This window comes from Falco biarmicus, chromosome 2 (assembly GCF_023638135.1).
Source record: "Falco biarmicus isolate bFalBia1 chromosome 2, bFalBia1.pri, whole genome shotgun sequence".
NCBI lineage: Eukaryota > Metazoa > Chordata > Aves > Falconiformes > Falconidae > Falco > Falco biarmicus.
The window spans coordinates 1,149,859-1,174,308 of NC_079289.1; the positions used below are offsets into that span (position 1 = coordinate 1,149,859).

General features: G+C 43.9%; 1 protein-coding gene across 3 annotated transcripts in view; it reads left to right on the forward strand.

The window, feature by feature from the left end:
* POLD3 (DNA polymerase delta 3, accessory subunit) overlaps positions 1-24,450 on the forward strand; it is a 45,927-nt gene that overhangs the window by 13,065 nt on the left and 8,412 nt on the right. Inside the window, exons 2-10 of one of the 3 annotated variants that reach the window (XM_056327168.1) lie at positions 1,284-1,447; positions 5,218-5,273; positions 7,178-7,280; positions 9,711-9,750; positions 11,317-11,449; positions 14,235-14,502; positions 15,843-15,915; positions 18,331-18,490; positions 19,804-19,928. In XM_056327168.1, the coding sequence (XP_056183143.1) occupies positions 1,436-1,447; positions 5,218-5,273; positions 7,178-7,280; positions 9,711-9,750; positions 11,317-11,449; positions 14,235-14,502; positions 15,843-15,915; positions 18,331-18,490; positions 19,804-19,928 (970 nt within the window). In that variant the 5' untranslated portion in view covers positions 1,284-1,435. Of the gene's footprint in view, positions 1-1,283; positions 1,448-2,880; positions 3,054-5,217; positions 5,274-7,177; positions 7,281-9,710; positions 9,751-11,316; positions 11,450-14,234; positions 14,503-15,842; positions 15,916-18,330; positions 18,491-19,803; positions 19,929-24,450 lie in introns of those variants that run through there. The other 2 variants (XM_056327166.1, XM_056327167.1) reach the window with 2 other exon arrangements.

Below are 24,450 nucleotides of genomic sequence, written 5' to 3' on the forward strand. Positions count from 1 at the left end.
GATCCTTTTCCCCCTTTGAGATGGGGATGCCCCATCTATCTCCAGCAAGCCTGGTGTCCTGTAAACCAACCCATGATCAACAAACCCAAAATTCTGCTGGTGACAGCAAGCTTGGAACCAGGTATTGATCTGCTGGATGTTCCTGTTTCTTTCCTTATCCTTCCCTGCAGCTGGAAGGATAGAGGAGAATGTTACCTGTGCTCCTGGTTCCTTAACCAGTCATCCCAAGGCCCTGAAGTCTCTCTTGATTGCCCTTGGACTTCTTGTTGCAACTTCATGGCAGCCCGCCTGCAAAATCAGTAATGGATAATAACCCGAGGGCTGCACCAGGGTAGGAAGCTTTCTCTTCACGTCTTTAACCTGAGCCCCAGGGAGGCAGCAGTCTCCCCTAAGAAGCGTGTCCAGTCTGTGTACTGGGCCCCTGGTTCCCTTCAGAAGGGAGTCTCTTATGACAATGACGCATCCTTTTTTCTTTATGGAAGCAGTTTTGACACAGGGCATAGGCCGACCGAACCTCAGCGACACCTCCACGCTAGATGGAACCATTGTCCTCATTAATGTTCAGTTCCGCTTGCAGAGCCTCGTACCTATTTGCAGGGACACCTGGGACTCTTCTCCTCCTCCACCCTGACCTGATGTACAGCCTCAGGGAAATCCCATCACTTACCCCGAGTCTCTTTGTAGCCCTCTCTGTAGTGCTATTTCAGGAGTTTAGGTGGTTCTGCCTGTAACATCATAATTACTTTTTACTTTAACTGTCAGAAAAATGTGAAAGGACATTAATATTAAACTGTTCCATGCTTTGGTCATGGGTCATAATTTTTATTTCTTCGTTCATCAGCTGCTGTGTTTCAAGCACTGTTGGATAGGAACATTTTTGCCCAAGGACTTGATTCATGAGATGAAATTGCATAATCACTCTTCACCAGCTCTGGGAAGAACTGGAGACATCTCATACTGGTGACAAGAGTAACCAGCAAATCTTGAACCCAGAATCTGCAAAAAATCATTGCCTCTTTGTAAGACAGCAGTATGCGGACAATGATTTTAACCTTTCTCCTGCTTTTTTTGAAATCAGAAAGAAAACCTCTGACTTCAGGGAGTAACAGGTTCTTGCTCAGCACTTGCTGATTAAATGTAAACTTTGCAGCATCACTAACATCAAGGCTGGTGTCATGACCTCAGGGATCCAGAGGAAGATTACTCCTTCAAGATGTTAAGGCTAATTTTGTGATTTTTCCTTGCAAACCAGCAGAGTCTATCTCTCCATTTCTCTGTTATAGCTCTTGGGACCAATACAGGAATGCATTCATCTCACACTCAAATTTCATTTGAAATACTCCTGATGAGTGGATCAGCCCCGTAAGCTGTGGCACTGCATGTGGACCTCTCAATTTCCTGAAGCCAGCATTCCTAGGGATCAGGAAAACACCTAATGCTCATAAAGGTAATGTTTCAGTGATCTCTTTGTGGGTGGAACTCACTTCTGACCCTAAAACCACATTTTTCAGCTCAGCACTGAGGCCCACATGAAAGGAAACATGCACCAGTTCTCTCCCACAGAACTGGATATCATCGCAGTGCTAGACATGAAGAACTTATTTGTTTTGTATTGCTAGTACCTAACTGTCAGTAAAATGAAGAAAGCCATCTGCATGCAGTGACAAAGGAAACAGGTCCCTGCTGAAACAGTTTTATTTTCCCAGTGAAGGGAGAGGTCTATGGAATCGATTCAGGGTGCTTTCATATGTTATAGACTATTCCTGACCAATTAAACTTTAAGCTCAGTTTGTAGGCAACACTTTGCTAACCTAAGTAGGTGGTATATGGAAAAAAACAATTAATTGAGTTCAAATAAGATAATAAATGTGCCGGAGACAGAGGGGTTCAGGCTGATGAGGTCCAGGGAGGGTGGGAGATGCCAGACACCCCACTCCCAGTAGCAGCGATCTCTCAGAACCAGCCCCGTGTGGGACCATGCTATAAACCAGCCAGCACAGGTATCAGAAACATGACCAATAAAAATTAGTATAAACCACACTGGAAGGAAAAAACCAAACCATCCTCGAAACCACCTCCTAGATTTTATCAAATTTTAGATTAACTTTATCATGGAAAAGTATTTAGAAAACAATACAGATATATCAATGATGTCCTCAGCTTACTCTGAAGCTGTATTAAATGCAAATGCAAATGGGATTGGGACTTAAAGATTGGGAATCTCCTGTTCCAGCGCTTGCTGTTTATCTCCAAAAAAAGAAAGCATGTGTAAAGTACTGGGTCCGGTGGCTGGGATGTTGAGGCCCGGAGGAGCAGGGTGGCGGGAGGGCTGCAGGTCTGTGAGGGACAGCATGGGGACATGTGAGGGGATGACATGGGGACATATAAGGGGGGGCATGGGGCCTTGAGTCCATGAGGGGACAGCATGGGGACATGTGAGGCGATGGCATGGGGGGTGTGAGGGGATGGCATAGGGGTGTGAGAGTGTGAGGGAATGGCGTGGAGAAGTATGAGGGGATGGCATGGCATGAATCTGCGAGGGGACAGTGTGGGCATGTGAGGGGACGGCATGGGGGGTGTGAGGGGATGGCATGTGGGCTGTGAGGGGATGGCATGGGGGTGTGAGAGTGTGAGGGAATGGCGTGGAGAAGTGTGAGGGAATGGCATGGCATGAGTCTGTGAGGGGACAGTGTGGGCATGTGAGGGGACAGTGCAGGGATGTGAGGGGATGGTGTGGGGATGTGAAGGAACGGCGTGGTGCCATGTAAGGCGATGGCATGGGGCTGTCAGGGAACAGCGTGAGGCCGTGAGGGGCGGGGCGGGCACAAGCACCGCGCGGCGCCGCCTCTCTTGTTTGTCCCGGCGCGGCCGCCGTCCGCCCTCCCGCCCGCGTCCCGGCTCGTTGCCATGGCGGCGGGCTGGCGGCCGCGGCCCTGAACTGCGCGGGAACCCGCCCGCCCGCGGCCTGCTCGGCCCACCCCTCGCCGGCCGCCATGGAGGACGAGCTATACCTCGAGAACATCGACGAGTTCGTCACCGATCAGAACCGCATTGTGAGTCCCGCCGGCGGGGCTGGGGCTGCGCGGGAGGCGCTGGGGGAGCGGCGGGCCGCCGCCGTTGCGGGACCCCTCGGAGGGAGACACCTTCCTCCCCTCCCCCCGCAGCGTGGCTGCCGTTTGGGGGAGGCCGGCCTGCATGTTTGGGCGCTTCACCCCCCAACCTCCAGCCTGGGCCACAAGCCCTGCTCTGGGGGTTTGCTGAGGAACCGGGGTGGGGGCTGCAGTGGCAGGGCCTGAGGTGATACCCGGCCCCCTTTGCCTTCCACCCCAGCTGGGTGAAGCCCAAGGCCGCAGGGAGCCGCTTTCCGCGGGCAGTGGGGAGGGGAGGCAAAGGCAGTGTCGTCCCCCCCCCACACACCTACGGGACATGCGTGTGTGCCCGTGCCCCGCTCGGCGGGCTGCAGAAGGAAGGAGCATCTGCCTGGCCCCTCAGGGCTGGCTGCTCGGGTTTTACTCCTCTTTTTGGGGACGCATGTGCAGTGCCTGGCAGTGTTTGCTTTTCCAGGGGTCACGATGTAGAGTTAATGTACGCTTTCTGTCAAGCTAGACATCTCCTGACAAGCCTTTCTTGTCAGGATTTTTTTTTCGCCCTTTGACTCTTTGAGTTAATGTCTCTGAAGAGGATTGGTAACAGCATCATTTATATCACAGGAAAAGCAGCTGTCCTCAAATTCCTTATGCTGTCTAATAGGTGAGCTGTTTTTCCTCAAAACAAAAAAGCACTGTAGTGACAGCAGTGTTTTTAGTCTGAGGTATTGTTGCCTAAACTCCCCAGTTGGCAACCTCTTGATTTAGTTAAACAAGAATATGCACAAAGTTTAGGTCAAGCTGACCTACTCTTTCAAGTCGTTAATGCTCAAGTACACACCATCTCACTGTCATCAAAATTGGTGACTGAGAGGACTTCGAACCAAGGGAGCCAGTCTCAGGAAATAACAGATAATGCTAAGAGCACCGTTATGTAAATTATGCAAAAAGAAGTCGCCAAGTGAAAAAGTTCAGGCTGCAAGAGGAGACAAGCTGATAAGGAGTTGCAATCACTGATGTGCACTAGAAGTGAGAAACTTGTAACCAGTCCTGTTCGTGAATGAAAGTGAATATGTAATGTACTATGAATACGCAAGTGCTCTGCTGTCTATAATGTGTACACTCAAGCAGCTTGGTGTGCACGTTAGGAGGAAAGATCCCCCATGCACCCAGTGCTGTGGTAAACTAATGTCGGCTTTCTGAATGATCATTTGGTTTGGAGAGATTTCCTGGTTATGATTTTTGGTATCAGTATAAATGCAGAAATGAATGAAACTGTTTTTTCTGTGAAAGGTTGAGGGAGTCTGAACCACTATTTCAGCTTAGAAGTAAAATTACTACTTACCGCCTGTAGCCTCTTAAAGCCTTGTTGTTTCTAGGAAAGTTCAGAAAAATGGTAGGCATGTGTGTATGTTTCTTTCAAACAAAATAAAGGTTTTGGCCTAAAAACTGCTACAGTAAGGATGATGCATCTTGTCTATCAAAGCAGTTGTATTAACATGAGCTGCCTATGTCACTACAGTTTGTTTCAGTAAACGGCTAGACTAATAACAATTTATTTGTTGTATTTGAGATAGGAGAGGCCCTGGCCTGGGGATTCGCTTAAAAAGGCAGAGCAGGAGGAGAAATGGGTATAGAAGACATGCCTTGTCTGAAAAATACAGAAAGTCAGCAGCAGGGCTGGGATTAGACCTATAGTCTCCAGAGGTTTTGTCAGACTTGTGTTGCAGCCAGAGATCCATGTCTCCATGACAGGGGAGGGCGGCAGAAGTCCAATAAATTCTCAGAAGCAATAAATGCTTCTCACAGTTTAAAATTGTACTGTTTAATTCTTTGTTACGAAGCTAAGCAGTGCAGGTGTTTTCAGTGGCTTTTATTTACACAATGGCATTTCAAGAAGGCGTTCCCAAACCCACACCTTTCAGGGTGGGTAGTTTGTCCCAGTATCTCAGGGAGTCAATCTACTCACTAAAGCACAGGTGGGTGGGTGACCATGTGCTCTCACTTCTAACAGGTTTTGTTGTGGGTTTCTTGGTGGTATGTGTGTGTCTAGAGTTTGACTTGCACATGAAACAAGCAAAGGATAGGAGATTTTCATACTAAAGTGGATTATTTTTTTTTCTTGTTACAGGTAACATACAAATGGCTAAGCTATACTCTAGGAGTTCACGTCAACCAGGCTAAACAGTAGGTATCAGTGCATCCTGCAAACTTTTTGTTTTGTGGCAAAGCCTTGTTAATTGCAATTTTCATTATTGTGTTCAGTGTATTAAAATGATCTCTCTGGAAATATATTTAAAAATCCTGCATGTCGTCTTAGGTACAGTGGGTTATGTTATTCAACGTACCTTGCTCCTCCTGTAGGCAGGTGTCGCCTTGACTTTGATGGGAGTTGCGCTTTAGAGAGCGTTGCTCAGCTGGACACCTGATGCTGATTTATATCATAAATACTTCGGTCAGAATAGATGTTGTAGCATTATATTACTACAGAAATGTGTGTCGCTCCTTCCATTGTGAAACACGGATGTGCTTACTGAACTTGGCTCCAGTCACGCAAAGAGCTATGCCCCTGTGAGAATCTGCCACTCCATATTCCAGCTTAGGAATTCGTATGTTATCCATGGATGTTGCTGGGAGCAGTCGGGTTTACACTGACGGTAATTGCAGCTCATGTGTATGGCAAATGCGCACCCTCTCTGATCACCCTGCTGCGTAGTGCATGACCTGTTATAAATACCAGGCTTAACAGGCACAGGTGAATGTCTGAAGGATGGGGAAGTCAGCTGTGCTGTCAGAATATTTTTGCCTCTCCGAATTTAGCATAAAAGTGTAAACTTCTCTTGGTGTATTTTGAAGAATAAAAATTATTGTAACCTTTTAAATACCATATAAACCAAAGAATGAGCTCTCAAGGATTCAAGGCTGTTGCTACACAGCAAGGTAAAGTTAAGCATGAGATCTGAATGCTCTGTGAGAGTGGCAAGTCTCATAATACAAATATTTTTCTCTCCTTGTTTCTGGCTGTGGCTTGGACCTAAAGGGGCATTTGCTACATACTCAGCTGTAGTGTACTGAGCCCAGCTTCACCTGTCTTGTCCAAGCTACTATAATATCAACTTGGGCATCTAACATAATGAAGATGTTTTGTCTCTGTACTCCATGTGTGTGAAGAGTTTAGATGATGCGTAAATCTGAGTGTGCTTTAGTGATGGTGTAGATGCGACTGGAGAGCTCTGCTGGGAACAGTTCTGGTCATATTGTGAACTAGAAGGAGCCAGAAAAATTTTGAGGAAGGTGGCCCAGGTGAAGCAGGTGCACCTTCTCATACCCTTGAAAACAACCTGGAGCTGGAGATCTCCTGTGGCATCTTTGTGCTTAAAACTCTCTCCTAGAAGCTGAAAAATGCCTGATAATGCAAGTCAATTATTTTAGTGATTGTGCTGGCTGTGACAGCACGGTAATTGCAGTCTGTCTCTGTAGCGGTAATGATCTTCAAGTACCTTTACCAGATAGTGTCTTTGTGGAATGTGCAGTAGTGTCCCTGCCCAGTTATGTGGGACACTCCTCATAAATCAGTGGTATAAGCAGGAGCTGAAAGCTTGAGTCTCAGCTCGATCTTGTCATCACTAATCATGCTCTTTCCTCCTGTTTCTGATTACCCTGTGGGTGGATGTAACTGGGATTGTATATATACACCTGGCAATGTGATTATGTACCAAAAATCACCAGTTCCTCTGTCAGGTGTTTCAGAATGCTGGGTTGTAATGAGGGAAACGGCCTTTCTTGAGGGGAGACTTTGGAACCAGCAACCTAGAGGATTTGAGACCATCTGCAACCAGCTATTAAAGCTTTTGAGAGCGTGTATGCATTTCATCTTTGGTTTTTATAGTTGTTGGACTGAGATTCTCCAAAGTGGCAGAGAATGAAGGTGTCTCAGTAAGATTAATTTAGTCCTGGTTAAAATAACTTATGTGCTTATGTGAAAAGTTTCCATGTCAGGCTGGCTTTGCTCTTTTACGTAAGCTTCACGGAAGGGGTGGTGACGTGCTCTTTCCTTTCTAGGTGATTAACACTGGTTTCTTTTTGTGCAGGATGCTGTATGATTATGTAGAGAGGAAACGAAAGGAGAATTCAGGAGCTCAGCTTCATGTCACCTACTTAGTTGCAGGAAACCTCATCCAGAACGGATACGTTGTGAGTGTTTCATTTCTTGAGGGTGTCTGCAAGCTCTTTGTTCTTGTGTCTTCCACCTTGTTTTGTAATCTTTGGGTCAAAAGCTGAACTTGCTCTCTTTTTCCAGTAACAGGCGCAGTGTGCTAGGTGTTCTGTACATGTACAAAATAAGGCACTATCTCTGTCCCAGCATACAAGTAACGGGGAGGAAAGATCAGTTGGTCATGATTTGATAATACAGTGCTGAATAATGCACCAGGGGTTTTATTTAATTAACTTAAATCCTGTTTCCCGTCATCTCTCAATCTTATCGCTATTATTAAACAGCAAAGATTGTAATACAGTCCGGAGGGGCCCTTGTGAGATCAGCAAATCCATTTCCCAGGTTCTGCTGTGGAGTGGAAGTGTGCTAAGTAGTGTTTGGAAACAGCCTGGAATTCAGTTAGAATAATAAAAAATAATAAATAGAATAATAAATAAATAGTTGAAGTTTTCTTGTTAATTAAATCATTTTTTTTTTATTCTGGTGTGCAAGAGAAATACAAGTTTATTAACAGTATTTTGTATTTCAAATCTTTGACTTAATAAGCAAAGGAATCTCTCCTTAAATGTTTTTATTTTTTCTTATTGCTGCTTGTCAGATTTTCAGGAATGTAAACTTAAAATTTCAGACAGGTACCCCAGAGGTTTTTGAAAGATAATGAGCAAATTGAGCGCCTGTTTCCCTTTGCTCATGGAATAATTTAATAGTCAAACAGTAAATGCCTTTGACATTCCCCTGGTGTCTAGTCATATCTTCAGATAACCAAATATCTCCTACAGTACAGTCCACAGTCACCACTTAGGATTAGTACATCTCGGGGTGTCCTGGCTTTTATTTGTTAATTGGGGAAAAAACTCCCAACAAACCTTTTTTCTTTTTTTTTTTTTTCTTTTCCCTAAATAAAAATTCTTGCATGCATAGAATATTCTCTTTAAACCTCCAAATCGCCCCAAAACGGAAGGTAATTGCTTGCATTAGTTGTGTATAATGGAATATATTTATTTAAAGCTGTACAGATAGGGTGACATTTATAGTCTGAGTTTAACAGGTTTTCCCCCGATTTAATAACAAGGTAGCATCTCTTAGCTCACTAGAGCTGGCCAGAGATTTGCTAATGCATCTTATTATTTTTAGATTTGCCATAATGTGTTCAAAACGAACAAGTGAATTCTGAGAGTGGAACAAGTAATTTATTGCTTTTATTTTTTTTTAAACCTTACTTTAGAAGCTTGTATATCTACCAAGGGAAACATATAAAGATCACTCTTTTTCCCCCTTTTTTTTTTTACATATCTTATTTTTGAAATACTGCAATAGCAGTGACTGCTAAGAAGGGTAACCTGCAGGCTCAGTAAGTTGTTAGGGGTAGAGATAAAGCAGTGTCAGGGTTAGGAGTGCCACACAGGAGTTTAAAGCTAGCCAGAGGAGGTCAGATCAGGAAGATACTTCCAGAAGATGTGCAGGCATTGGAGGAGCTGGTGGATAACATCTGGCACAAGTCAATTTTGGGTAGGAAAGCGATGCGAGTGCTTCAGATACAACCCTGTGCTTGCTGGTAACCCTGCACTACTGTCTGCTGTCAGTAGGTGTAGCCACAAGGCTGTGGATTCAACAGCAAGACTCATCTGAAGGAGATACAGATTGAAATCACTCACAAATAATTCCTATTGTGTCTTAAGCACTTCGCACACTTTTCCTTACTGATTTTTATCAGCCTCAGTGAGGGACCGAGACAATCTTTGTTTACTGTTTCAGGTTGTCTACATTTTCTTGCCTCTTACTCTTTTGATGACTAGTCTGTGGTATCAGTTAAACACAATATTAATGGCTGGATTTTGTCCAATCTTTGGATACTCTACTTTGAAGCCTGTTAAATGTCATAGAGCAGATATAGTCCTTGAAGACTGGCTGTAGAGCTCATTTCCAGAAACATGCATTTCTGGCTTTTAAATTAATGCTTAATTTCTCATGACGTTTTGCTTGTCTGGTACAGTGTCTGTGCTACAGGTTGCTACGTTAGAGTTTACTGGCAGTCTAAACATACGTGGGTGATGTGGGCTTGGACAGCAGATTTCTAGCAGTTGGGTCATCACCTGTGTTAGTTTGCTTTTCTCCACTGCACTGTGCAGTTGTTTAGTTCTTGTTTCATCTGTGTCTCATCTCCCAGTGTCAGGAATGGAGGATGGAGGATTTCTATAGGGTTGTAGTGACCTGTGAAACGGTCCATTAGAAAAGTAGGAAGATGGAGCTTTAAAAACTAGTGGCGGATGACTCTTTAAAGGCGTTGGCAGTGTTCTTTGCAGCTATAAAGGCGCACCTATAATGGGTAGACTTTCTTACTCAATAAGTAACTGAAAATATTGGTCTTAAAATTTTAAAAGATTGCCATTTATTTGGTTTTTTTACAGTGCCACAAGGTTGCAGTAGTGAGAGAGGACAAACTCGAAGGTAAGCGAACTGTGAAAATTATGTGGTTTTAACTTTTTTCTTTGAAAGAACAGCAAAGTGAGTAAAGCTCAGAACTTGCCATCTGCACGTAAATGCCTAGTCAGGCTGTTGGGTTTAGGTGTGTACATTTTGTACTAGCTTTTTCTCAGAATTTTGAATATGTGAGCCAACAGCTAAGTTCAGACTTGTGATTTGGGTCTAATTATTTTTTTTATGTTGAACATTTTAGTCAGAAATTATTTTCCACCTCCCTGCCAGTGACAGATGGCTCCTCCTTAAAGACAACAATATTTGAGTAGGGTACAGCAGTGCGTCGCAGTTTTAGAACAGTTCCACAGGTAATTCTAGTTATTGGCTAAATCCAATTGCAGTCTTTGTTTGCCCCAAGTGATGTGGGTATTAGTTAAGTGTCTCATGAGAATGTTCTCACTTTTGTCTGGAGTATTTGCTTTCACAGTAAAAGGTGAAAAACCCTACCACTGTAACACTGCTTCCTGCAGCTGCTGTCCATGCACTGTCAGTTTTCTTGCCATCTTTCCAGGTCTGGTTCTGCTGCTGAGATCTGATCTGTAGCAATTGAAACACAACTTCAGGCCCTTCATCACTTTAAAATAGCGTCTTTGGTATTTGAGAACATACTGTGGCATTTGTGACCTTAAATGTCCATGCTAATGATGTGACTTTGTTCTAAAGACCTGAATTATTTTCCTTTTTGAAGTCTGAAGTGGGTTTCTAACTAAAGCTGCCCTCATCAGGGTAGTAGGTTGTCAAGCAGTACAACTACTATCTGTCGTGTTTGTTGAATTATCTGTGCTGCACAATATTCTGTTTTGCTGTGGAGGAAAGGGTTGTTCATGTTTTTTGTATTAGAAGACAGGCCAAAGGTATGACTTAAATTTGGAAGAGGCTGAGATTTTTGATGGGAGTAGGGCTGCATAGTCTAGGACTGGCCCCAAGAAATGATTACTGTGTGTATTTTTATAGTGCCTAGAAGCTCTGTCTCAGACCAGGTCTGTGTGGAAAGAACAATATAAGCAATGAACAAAGAATTCCTAAAAACCAGCCCTTGTCTCAAGAGGGTTACAGTTTAAATAGCATAGAAGAGGCAAAGCATGTATTCCAGCAGGCTACTAGAGATGACACAGTGATGCTAGTTGATACGGTGGATACTACCTTAACAGCAGAGAGCAGTTCCAGCAGGGTAGAGTTATGACCATTATTTTCTTTCTTAGCCTTAGGCAGTCATATAGATATCTTGGATTCCAAACACTGGGTATTTTGAAGGTAAACACAGAGAGATTGCTCTTAATTCAGTTATGTAAGAACGAAGAGTGTGTAGTGGAAAACATGTTTGACAGGCTTGTGGAGTCTGTTACCTTGAATTCTCAATTCAAGTGCTCACTAAGCATTGGAAGAAGGTACAATTACATGTTTTTATATTCAGGTCCTTGCTGTCAAGTGGTCTGTCAGTCTTGCTCCATCCGTGGTGAAACCTGATACTTAAAGTTGCCACCTGATTCCGTAAAGGCTGTGCTAACAGAGGACTTTTCTTCTTTTTCCCCCCAGCAATGAAGTCTAAACTAGCCACGATTGCAAGTGTGCACGTGTACAGCATTCAGAAGGCCTTGCTGAAAGACAGCGGACCACTCTACAACACAGACTATGATATTGTCAAAACAAACCTGCACAACTGCAGCAAGTGAGTTGCCTCATGGTTTTTCTTCTTAAGCTATGTGATTTGAGACTGACGAGATGTTGCTACATAGCGCACTTCAGCAGAAGGCAATGGTTACCAGATATGCCTGGATTTTTAGAAAGCTAGATAAAGATACCTTCTAAGTCATGCCAGACCAGTCCCCAAACAGCACACTGTATGATTGTTTTATAAACTGAGCTATTTCCAGCTTACAGTTGGTTTGCTTGCTCCGTTACTCCAATGGGCAGGCTGTTCCAGTACCTTTCTTCTCTGATGACTAGAAACTTTTTCCTCATTTCATTTCCAGGCCACGCTTAATCATGACCATTTTTATCCATTCCTCAGTCACAGAGTAAGATAAATCAAAACAGACTTAAAAAAACATGAGTGATGTGCTCAACAAAGCGCTAACATGAGCTTGCCTTCTGTTTTGTGAGACTGTGTTTTCATCCACTGGGCTGATCCACCTCTCTGAAGATGTCTTACAGGAACTCATTCTCCACAAATGAGAGCCTGAGGTGTAGGAGAAGCTTACGAAACAGAACAAGCAGCACAAGTGTCCTTCACAGCTGAGCTAGAGAGAGGCTGTCATAGAACTCAGAGGGACTTTGGTCTCCAGGGGTCATTGTCTCCCCTCCTGAACGGTGCCTGGCAGCTGTGGCTTTTCATTTATATGTTGTTTTCACCACAACAGCTTCAGCTTGATGTAATCAGGATGTACAGTGCCATGACCAATCTGGTTTAGAAGGAGGATGCCTGAATGTTGTGTCATAGAAAGAGTATAGAATTTGAAAGTAGAAACGTAGCTGTCATCAAAATGTTGACAAGAGTGGCTGAGAAATTAGTCTCCTAGAAGCTGTGTATTTCAAGTGTGAATGTCAATACTCTGATAAGTGCCTGAAAACCCTGCCTCGGGGAAGGCACATGCCATAGGTTTGGCTGCAGTTGCCTCGTTCCAGCCTGTTTACTCTCAGGCAGCCTTGCATGATGATACTTAATGTCTTAGAGGAGTCTGCCTTTGGGATTTGTACATCCAGAAGGTTTAGACAATTCAGATTCTGACATAGCTTTCTGAAGCCTATGTGTAAATCCCTGCCTGGCTTTGGAGCAGAATTTCCCAAGCGAACTAAGAAAAATTTAACTTCTTCATTTGTTGACCTGGCTGAACTGAATTCAGGCTGACCATGTTCCCTCTCCCTTGCCAACTACGTGAATTGTCTTTTACACTTGGGGCAAGATTCCTGCAGTACCTGCAGAAGACGGAGGTTTAACTCTGTGCAAACAGAACCTGCTGGCTTCTTAGACTTCCCTGTCAGTCCATATATCTCACAAGCTCTGGAGCAAGGATCTTTATTCTCTTCTGTGTTTATGTGGGACCTGTTACACCGTGAAGGTGGCGGAGGTAGCTAGATATACTAATATAAATAACTGGATTTAGTGCATGTTGCTAATGTCAGCTTTCCAAGTGGAAGCAGCTCCTTGCTCACAGAGCATAGTCCAAGCATTGCTTGTTTTTTCAGTGTTTATTTAGTGAAATTTGGATCAAGCCCATAAGCTATAGTCACACTGCAGCATTAAGGCAAGCTAACTTGGAATGTGTGAGGTTTAGATATGCTTGCTGCACGGTCAGCATAACCGTTAATGATAAAATGTGATTTGTAATCTGGAGGGTTGGTGGTGTTGCTTATTGGTGTGTTTGGAGTAGGAGTGAAAGCTGTCCAGACAGCCGTGATGACCATATTGAAAACAGATTATCAGTATAAAGGAGAGTAGAAATATTTTTCTTCAGTGTCGTCTTTCCTTCCTTTAAAGGTTTGAATGTCAAGAGATTGCTGCTGCAGCCTAAAAATGCTGTAGAGATTATGTTGTTTTGTTGATACGTTACAGTTCCTGATCAGAGTAGAAGTGGACTGTGCATGTGAGCTGCTAATGCTGAGGCACAGAAATTAATTGGCAGAAGACTGGTTTATTTCTTATGCAAATAAAAATATGCTGTGTAATTCGGTGGATTGGAAGGCGTGAGTCTGTGCTGTCTTGTGGCATTTCTGTAGGAAATCTGGAAAGCTTTGCCTGTGATTTGCACAGTGGGGAGTACAGTTCAGTTATTTTTGGGCACTGCTATTCCTGACTGTCAGTGAATTGTATTGTAACTGTGAGCACATCATTTAGTTCTTACATCCCCATATCCCTAAACAATCACGTTTCAGACTGTTACAAGCTGAGATGTGTCTGTCTACCAGTTATTACATGGAAATGACTTTATATAGTTAAGTCTGAATATCATGGATATCTTCTGAGCCATTTAAGTAGTTTAGTTTCAGTTGTGATTTACTTACCTGGCCAGTACGACTGTGGCTGCTTGTTGCAGCAGTAGTGGACTCTGTCAAAGCATCTGAAAGTTGTAAATGTTTTAGATCATCAGACAGCCATACAATTTATGCCGCAAACTTTAGAGAGCGTAACCCGTTTAGGAATAAAATGCAGTCCGCTCCCTGTCCACCCTGGGTGTGGAGACAGGCTTTTCCTCCCCCCATGAAATCTGAACAGCTTGTTTAGCGTTTGAATGCTCTGGCTCTTGCTGACAGGTTCAGCTGATCTGTTCAGTTGAGGTCTCCATCGCTCTAGTTCTGTGCCAACTTTTCTTTCTTGTCCCCCGCACAAATTAAAATGCTCTTTTTCCCGTAACAGGAGAACACAGGACCAAAGAAGCAAGGTGCTACCGGGGAGGAAACTGAGGTGAAAAATAAGAAGTTAAAAGGCTAATTAAATTTTTCACTCCATCACACAGGTTTAGTGCCATTCAGTGTGCTGCTGCGGTCCCCAGGACGCCAGCCGAAGTTTCTCAAGCGCAGACGTCTGTGCAGGCTGGTTCCCAGGCACAGAGTGACACGAATGCTGTCAGCGTACCTGCGATCAACAGCCACGGTCCATCGACTGCTAAACAGACCTCACAGCAGCCCAAAGGGATCATGGGAATGTTTGCAGCGAAAGCGGCGGCTTCCAAACCCCAGGACACAAATAAAGAAACTAAAGCAGAGGCTAAGGAGGCCCCAGGTGTAAGTTACCTCAGACCCTTTGGCAGCCCTCTGGGTTAATAGCTTTAATGAACCGCTCTTCTAGCTTCACTCTTACTCGACCTAAATAACCTGAACCGCTGTGGTGCAGCTTTGTCCACTGCTTCTAGTGCTGAGCTTGCTGTCCACTGGGAATGCTCAGTCACTGTTTTCTAAGTATTTAACTGTACAGTACAGATGTGCCTTCTGTTAGTCATTGTGGGCAAAAATATATTGTGCCACACTCTTGATCTATCCACAAAAGTCTATTTGCCCTAACTTTGATGCTTTGACATTCCTCCTGGAGCCAGGTCTCCAGTGAGTGTAAACCAGCATAGCTGTGTTATTGAGACAATTGTTCCATTGTCTTCAGTTATGCCAATATATACACCGGTTGAGGATCTTGCTCTCTTCATTGTGCTTAAAAGGATTTGTTTTAAGCAATATGTGAAACGCGAGAAGTCCAGGTCTTAAAAGTATCAAGGTGTTTAAACTTGGTCTGTGAGGGAAGTTTCAGAGCTTGACCTGTGCAAGACTAAATTGTTTATCTTCTCAACTGCTGGTTTTTCCAGGATAGGATTACACTTTAATTTTAATTAGTATAATTGTTTTTGAAGCAATGTGGCCAGTAAATGGGTATTAAAATGGTAACGTTCCCTGCATATGGTTGGGCTTTTTTATAACAGCTGAGTACATTTTAGTTCATTTTTCTGATTTTTATAGTGAATTCAGAACTGCTGAAATATGCGTGTCTGAGTGTTTTGGGAACTTTAGTGTCTGGTTGCCTTTTTTTGCATGAAAATAAATGGGATTAGGAGGCCAAGCTTCCTTAGGTGGGTGTTTTTTGTGTGTGTGTGATTTTTCACTTTGGTGGCGGCTGTATTAATGGAATAGAGCAGTGATATTTTTTGCAAACGGCTCAGCAGAACAGTATACGTGCCAGAGTAGCTGGATAAAGTCTTCATGGTTTGGCCAATCTGTGTTCTTTCCTCTGTCGGTTACTGTGAATTGAGACACTGATAGTTTGAAAAAAGAACAGTTCTTTACTGGGAACAGACCCAAGTCCCAACCACTTATTTCAGTAACGCTGTCAGCCATCAGATGGGAAAGTTACCCAAGTTAGATCTGAAGGCCTAGCTAAGGAGTTCTAAGTAACTTGCTCTCGGTCCTTTGATGCATGTAATACCTAGCACCTTCAAGTTCTCCTAATTGGATGCTGACATCTAAGACACTGAGTAATCAACAAATACATATTTATTTCGCTTGTCCAGAAGCAGCACTATGCATTTTGAGGGATGTGTTGCAGGAATAATTCCTGTGGTTACTCCTCTGTTTGCTTCTAGGTGTCTGCAGTCAGCAGCAAACCACCAGCAAAGAGCAGCATAATGAACAACTTCTTTGGAAAAGCTGCCATGAGTAAGTACTTTATAACACCCATCTGTTTTCAGCAACCATTGTGGTCAGGGACCAGCCTGCTGTAGTTTAAAAAAAAAATATATCCTGAGGGATATTGAAATTCTCTTTCTTTTTAAAATTGTCTTTCTTTTCTTAAGCTGTTAAAAAAATTCAAATTAAAGCAATTAAAACCCATCAGTAATAACGAGCATCTTCTTATACAGCTGTGATGGGAGCCATAAACAGAAAGGAATGGAACTGTTCATTCCCACCCCATCAAACTTGTTGGATTTTCTTTATATCCCCTCTTTTCTTATACTTTTACATACTATTCTTCTGCTCTTTTTGACTCAGAGGGGTTAATGGTTTTGTATGCAGCTCTTAAGGCAAAAAATTAAGTTTTAAGTGGAATTTTTCAGACAAAAATCTTGCTGGATGGAGATCAATTAAAATGACATATTTGTGCAGACTAACCCAGGAAGGATTTTTAGTGCAGAAGAAATCTGATTTGAAGTGAGTAGTTCTGGCTGGAAGCTTAGCTATTGGTAAAGTGTTTGCCAAAACCTGTTATGCAGGGTGTGTTAATGATGCTTGCTTTTCATCACAAATCACTATGGAGTCTACAGTTAGATTTAGGGTTAATTACTGAAAACTGAAGAGCTAATAACTGGAGGATGAAAATGAGGGGTGACCTTCCCCTTTGAGCAGGGGTTTGGACTACAGGTGGTGGCTTCTGGAGGTCATTTCTGACCTAAATTATCCAGGTCTGAAGGAAATATGCTGAAGCTTTTAAATAGACATTGGAAAAGGACTGTATGACCTTCTTCAAAGATTCCCTTATAAAAACGAGTATAAGAGGATTCAGGGAAGAGTTACTGGGAGAGAGTAAACAGCAAAGTTCACTTTTTAACAGACATCTGTCAGAGGTAGCAGAGTACAGTTCCAGCGCTGAACACATAAGGCACAGTACTGTTGGGTTTCTTTGAGTTCCTGTTTTTGTGAGACTGAGGGAGCTGAGGATACTCTCAGCTGAAGCCTCACAAGCCTAAGCAGAGTTACTACCATTAACTCAAGTAAATTCTTCAGTAAATTCTTAAGATCTGAGAAGAGCCCTAGACCAAAGTTTGTATGCTGAAAACCCAAGAAGTTGAAATTGTGTGGTAAAGATAACCCAGCGGTGATGGAGAAAGCTTTGTGGATGCATTTTCACGATTTCCAGTGAGGTTCACTTCTCTGCTGAGCCCTGTTAGGGAGCACTTCAAGGAAGTTTGTGAGGTGGCTGCAGGGAAGGAGCAAACTGAGAGAACTGGAAATGATTATGTGTATAGAAGAGATAGGGTGATTCCAGGAGTAAGATTTATTCTCTCCATGTTTTACGTATCTCCTGGCTACAAAGATTTCACTATTGCCAGAAAGTCCTGATTTAACAGTAATTGGGTCCTTCGACTTTCTGCTGTTGATCATAAATAAAAGAGCTGTCGTTCAAGTTCTTATGTATGCAGTGTTTTCCCTTGCCTGTTTTCCAGGCAGTATCAGAAAGGCGTTGGAATGAAGTCTTAGCCATCTCGGCAGCCTCTGTTCCTGTTGCCGATGTAGTTGATCTCATCGTTGAACACTTGTGTCTTCACTCGTGCATCTTGTGCTTGGTTTCTAACTTGTCTGCTCCTCTCTTCTGGTGAGGTGTGGGTATAGCTGCTGAGTGAAGCTCACAGACTGTAATTAGGTGCTAGTGTGTTAACAGCATTACCTATTTGCTTGATAAATATTATTTTGCTGTCCACTCCCACCTGCTGCCTCTTCTCTGGTACTAGATTAAGCCTTTTGAAGCAGAATTGTCCTTGTATGTGGTGCCACGTAGGCAAAAGAGGCTGGTTCTTGATCACATCGGGGCTGGGGTGCGAGGAGAAGCCACTATATTACTGGAAATACTAATCGTGGGCGCTAATGTTATGCAGGGTGGGGACTGCACACGCCTCTCACGGCTCATCATCAGCCCTGATTTTCCTGTTTCTGAGCAGTTTTTTGTTTGATTAAAACTCTTTAATTTAGAAGGGGTCAACCGACTGTAAACATTGATGTGGTGTTACGCTAAAGGGGCTGTCTAGAAGAGGGGCTCCTGGCCCTTCTGCAGTGCCTTATGTCTTGGTGATTGTAAGGGGTTCTGGCACTGCCTCCTGTCCCTCTTCTGCAGAGTTTAACTGCTGCTGTGCCATGAGTTACAGCAGAACCAAAACGGTAAATCAGCTAGAAATTTAAGGATGCCCTTTTTTCATGTATGACATAGCTTGGTCAACCTAGAGCCCTGATGCTTTTATACGTCCTCTGTAGTGTTTTCCATATTCTTGGTGCAAAGTGTTTTGTTTAGCCAACTCCTTTGCAAGTTGTCATTCATACTGAATGCCCAGTGTTTGTTCTTTGCTAATGTTTTTTTCACAGACAAACTCAAAGTTAACTCTGTGCCTGAGCAGCCAAAGGAGGAGAAAGAAGTAGTCAAGCCTTCAGTTCCTGTGGCAGAACCAGAGTCATCCCCTAATACTGTAGTAGAGAAACCAGGAAGGAAAACAGAGTCTGCTAGAATTCAAAAGAACAAAAAAAGGTGGGCTGCAGCATTCAGGGTCCCTGTAATCTGTTAACCCACTTGTTGATGGCCTGCATGGAGCTGGCTGGTCATACAATGCTGGCTCACCTCCTGTTTCCAGCTACTAAATTGCATTAACCTGGCTAAAATTATCTGTCTTAGAATTCTTTCCTAATATTTCTTTTCCATTTAGTGCTGTAGATGCCTTGGGGCCACTTGTGCCATTGCAAATGGGAAGGGCCACGGTCCAGGTAGTCTTCTGTGGGAGGGGGTGGCTTTCCATGAGACAACCTCATGCTGTGAGCAGACTTAGTATAGACCCCGCAGGCCATCTGTGGGGGCTGGCAGGGGCACCTGTACTGCAGGGAAGGTAGTATATTCCCAAGCTTATATGTACACAGCTTCCAGCACACAAAGTTCTGCTTGTTGATTTCCATAGCTAATGTACTGCTGCTTTCAATGCCGCTGGTTTACTTTGGGCTGAGACTCCAAGTAAATTTTAAGTTCAGCCCTTTGTGTTTAATCCAACCCAAACTGACAGAGACAAAAAATCATTACAGTCTGATGGCTCTCTGGTGGCCTATGAGTAATTAATTGGTGGTCTCAATCTATTTCTAACTAAATAGGTAAGCACACCACCCAGCCCACCATGGCAGTTGGTGCTAACTGGTCTTCTTATTGATAGTCTTAGTCAAAAAGCCAAGGGCCTGGAAACTGCATGTTGGCAGTGTGGTGTTGGGAAGGCCACTTGGGCTGTACCAGCTCTATGAGGATACGTGGGCCTTTAGCCTCCAGGCTTGTTAGTCTGACATGTCTCGCCAACATTAAAAAGAAAGAAGCTATTTTATTTTTCCAGTAGTCTTTAAAAATGGCTCCAGGATTCTGAGACACTACCTCATAGTCAGTCAGTGGCAAGCAGTCTGTCAAAAGAGCTTCTGAGCGATGCTGTTGGGGACATTAGTGTTTGGGAGCCTGAGCTATAGAGACAAGATCAGAAGTGCACTCTTGCCAGGTTGCTCTGGCCAAGCTAGGTGAGGTACTGGGCAAAACGAACTGCAGAGGGGCTAAAGAAATCCTCCTTGTTTTGGAGGACTGGGTGCAGGTAAGGATGAGAGGCTTGAAAATGCTCCTGTGCCTATGCCTGATTGTATAGGTGAGTGTACTTCAGCATATGTGATGCTCATGTTTTTAAGAGGTACAGAGGCATTTGATTTCCTTGCTAGCAGCACTTAAGTCAGGAACACGCTCATCTAAACGTGCATGATGCTTTTGTGCGCACACAAGAGGTAACCTGCGTTTGTTTCCCTTTTTTTTCCCCTTTTTTGTGGCAGTAAAATGAAGAGGGTGGACAAGTCGGATAATGAGGAAGAAAGAGATCCCGAAAATCTAAAGAAAAAGAGGAAGCGAATCAAACAACTTCAGTCTGACAGCAGTGACGAGGAAGGTAAAAAGATATGTAAACAACCAGACATGTAGGTCAGGGGCCTGATTTCAACAATATTACTATCCAAGGCTGTTGGTCAATGACCTGAGGGAATAGTTTAGAGGACTAAAGACCGTGCAAATGGCTGTAGCTTGAGCTTTCTGTTTATCTTGTGCTGCAAGCACTTGGGCATACAGTTGAGATGCCTCAGTCATTCAGTCTTTGTTTTAGCTGAGCTCAGATCTGGCTGTCTCCTCACCAAGTGTGCTGCCAGTCACACTGACGTGTGGGAAGGAGGTTCTCAAATCTCTTGTGAAAGATACCGCGCCTTCCAGAATTGTAGGACTGGTCATAACTGGTTTATTTGGTGAGTAAACACTCACAAAGTGACCTCCCCCCTCCCAGGGTCATTTTTAGTATCTTTAGTCTGTCTGTTTATAGAAATGCTTTGGAAGAGAGCATTGGAAGCAAGATAATAGAGAAACTGGAGGCAAAACAGTTGAGCCATATCCGATGCGACTCTGCGTCTCCTCAGTGGCTTTTGGCTTTGATAGGAGTAGGGTGCCCAGAACATCGCAAGATTTGGGCTTGTAATGAGGAACAGCAGGGCTGGATTCCAAAGAATTTGGGTAATTGAGGTGACAAATGCCGTTCAATATAGATAACTGGAAAATAATTTGGGATCGAGCTAGGGAGTATGTGCTAAATGGAACAGTCATCCAAAAAGCTGATCAGGAAAAGAATTTGGGGATCATTATGGACAAATAATTGAAACCACCAGTTTGGTGAAGTAAAAAAAGGTGAAACGGCAAATAGGTCTTATTAGCAAGGAGGTGGACTCCAGCAGGAGAGCTAAAGCTGCTTATTTGGTGTGGCTAGGACGTGAGAAACAGCCACGAAATTAAGAGAACATGTAATACAAGTTAGAGAGGCAAATACTGTTGCATATCTTAGCAGTCCTCATGCCACCTTAGGCCTATTTTCATGGCTTCTATTCTGCCTAGCATAATTTCAAGTGATCTTTGTCATCAGGCATCCATCACTTCTACTCGGACTATTCCACAGGATGATAAATCTCTCAGGAAGCTGTTCTTCATGATCAGCCTTAATTTCATCACATTCCTGTGTGCAGCTCCTTGTTTGGCCATAAAAAAGCATATATTCCCCCACTCTTTGGTATTTATTTCTTTAAATGTTTGTAAGCTATTATCTGGTCTTTCCATTTACTCATCACTCAGCCTACTGACAAGCTGCGTTGTTTAGCTCTAAGAGGGAAGATTGAAATCAGCCCATTTAGCCACTTGAAGCACTGCTCCTTGCTGGGCTGGAATCTCTCAGCTCACCCGTTCTCTGCTAGCGAACGCAGGCAGAAATGAGCCCCGTGCTTCGGCTGTGCGGTAGGGCTGTGCAGAGAGGCCGCTCTTTGGAGTGTGGAGGCTTGTTGGTTCAGTCTTCCTTGTGCTGCTGTGAGTTGGGGACCCCCAGCCCCCTGTTTTCGTGCCAGTGCTCTGAGCACACAGCAAGCTGAGAGGTGACCGCACACTCTGTTTTCCTCGTCTATTTCTGTTAGAGCTCTTTTAATCCCCTGAGACTAAGAGCCATGCCGTAAGAGTTGTAAATTGAGGAGTGCTTTCTGTAGAGAGTACTGCAGACTCCTGCTTGCTGCCTATCCACTTTTGGGTTTGAATATTAGAACTTTCTGGTCTCTTGTTGAATACCTGTATTACCTTAGCATGTGCTGAATAGTTAATGCCTTTGAATGTGGTGCCTTCGGTTTTCATTTGGTCCAAGGTGTGGTCCAAGAGTCTCTGTGTATACCACCTCCGTGCTCGCAGTAGGTCTGTTTAGTTGTTCTGCCTCGTTTCATCTGTGCTTTTAAGTGTGAGTTAACTGGCTTTGCGATTAGAAACCATGGGTCTGGTACTCTGGTCAGGTTGGGACCCAGTTGTCTTATTCACCTCTTTCTCAGTAGCTTTAGGCATCAAAACCAGTACAAGTAAGGCTACCCACCTATTTGTCTGTTAGGGAGGACTGCGTTTTGGTTAACTCCTGTTTAACCTACTGGAGATGTATGCAGAAAGTTTGAGTTTCTGTTTGGAGAATTTTCTTGTTGCTCATCCCGCATAGCAGTCCTCTTTGTTCTTTCCATTATGTCAAGCACCAGCTTTGTGTTGTGTATTAGAATTGTAAATTTATGCAAATTATAGCTTGTGTCTACCGATTTGTACGTTACTCAGATTAGCTTAGTGCTATTCCCCCTTTCAAAAAGGAAAGATGAGAATCTTTCTGTTCTTCCTTTTTAAGTTAATGGCTATCTAAACCACCCTGATAAGGTCTGCATTCAGCTGTTTGGTTCTGCTGCTTGCTCTTCTGAATTCAACCGAATGAAAGAAGATAGATTTGAACTCTTTGAAATAGTCATGCTGAATCCAAACTGGTAATATTTACATTCAGTATTCGAGTATAAGAATGTAAGTTGGATGAAACAAATAATATAAACAAACAAAAAAGTACAGCAGATGCATTTTGAGAGCATTTATCTTTGGAAAGGTTGGAAATGGGTTTCTGCAGAGAGCAGGGGCAATTTTCATCAGCAGCATCAGTGAGCAAAATGGGGCCTGGAGTGACATTGTTCCATGCTGCATCCCTGTGGGAGCAGGGAGGAAGGTGCCATATGCTGCACAGCATTTGGAAATCGCTGCCAGACAGGGCACAGTTCATCCACCACCTGTGTAACTCCCCTGCAGATGATCAAGGGGTAAGTCTGAAATATGCAAAATGCAATATGGGAAGCTGTACCACCAGAGCAGATATCAAAGGCTAAGGGTCTAGCTGCTACTTATGCTAACGCACCACGCTAAGCTGGCTGACCTCCGCTTGAAACGAACGAGGAGGTGCTTGCTCAGGCTGCTCCTCGCCCGCTCGAGGAGGCATGGCCTTGGGCAGGGGTGCTAACCTTTCCTGCGGGTGCAGCTGCAGATAAAAGGGGACGCTTGTCTGCAGGCACTGCGGTGATTGAATGGCGTTCAGACAGGGCTCCACCTGTGTAACAGCTAGTAAAACCACTGCCCTTTTTCAGGCAGACTTAGCCACACTTTGTGGGTTTGAAATGAGGTCCGTATGACTGATGTGAAGCACTGTATAGGCGCTTTTATGTCAGGGCAAGCCTTTTGTGTTGTTCTATATTAGTCTGCTCTTAATGTACTGAGAGTAGCCCAAAATAAGCTCTTCTTGCACAAGTGTCAGCACATTGTACCAAGTTGAAAATACGGAGAGGGCATAAGGCACAATCCTCTCCATTTAAATGATTTTTTCATTAAAAAGTTATATTGGTATGAGGGTGCCTTAGTCACTGCAGGTTGTTTTGCTTCCAGTGCCAGAATAAACTACACAAGTGTGTCCACAGAGGACAGGAGGTTTTGGCAGCTTCAGCTATACCAACACAGGCAGCATTTCGCAGTGTTGACAACTGTTTTACAGCCACTTTGGAGAGTGATTTCAGTGGCACTGTAACCTACAAACTCTATCAGTTTCGGAGAGCTGCAGCAGAAGCACTAAAGCTTCTCACAGTTTTTCCAGGCAGGGTCAGAGCAAACCGAACAAAGCCAGGATTTACATCTTTGGTACATCCAATTGCCCAACTTGTATCCATTTCATGCAGCTGTTGCTGTTGAGTAAACTGTGGGCAGCAGCTAGAGGTTGACTCAGGAGTTATCACATGTCAGAGGGCTGTGTTGGCTAGAAGAGGATAATAAAGTAATAGAGCCACAGCCTGATGGTAGTCTGAAACACTCTGACATGGGGAGAAGGTGCCTTCTGCCTGCCAAAAGCTGGGGGAACTTGTTTGAAGGAGGCTGAAGAAAAGCACAGACTTCCCTTCCCCCAGGCAAGCAGAGTGGAGTTGACGCGCTGAAAATATCTCCACCAGTCTCTGCTTGAGCACAGCAGAGGTGACAGTTTTTTGCCAGACTGGTTTTCAGCCCCCTTAGCCTATGCTCTCTTAAAAATATTTTCAAATTGATGTGGCCAGCCTGGGTAGCCTGTGAGCAGCTTTGGTGCTGTGCAGTATACCGGCACTTCAGTCTGCAGTTGCTCTGAGACTGATAAATATTGAGAATTTTGAATTCCCTGCAGCTCCTTGACCACCCCAGCAGTTAGCACCTTAGAGCAGACCCGTTGTTTGGTTTTATCTTTGCACAGCTGCCAGACCCAGCTCTTTGGAGCAAGGTGAAATACCGAGTCATGTTATCCCACTGTTTGCATTTCTGTGCCTCACTTACTGAAGTAGTTAGGAGGCTGAGTCCTTGTTTGAAGAATGTAATTTATTATTTAGCCTTGGCAGCCAACCACTGTTTCACTTGAGCCCTTCTTAACCTATGAAGGTCAGTTGGCCACATGCCTGGCACAGTCATAACTCTTAACACTGACCTAATCGGTTGGGACAGCTACAGATCCAGAATTCATGTTACGACGACAGGATGAATGCAGCCAGCAGAACTGGGAGGAGAAGCCAAGCAGGCACTCTGTCCTCCTGTCCAGCAGCATCGTTGTTATT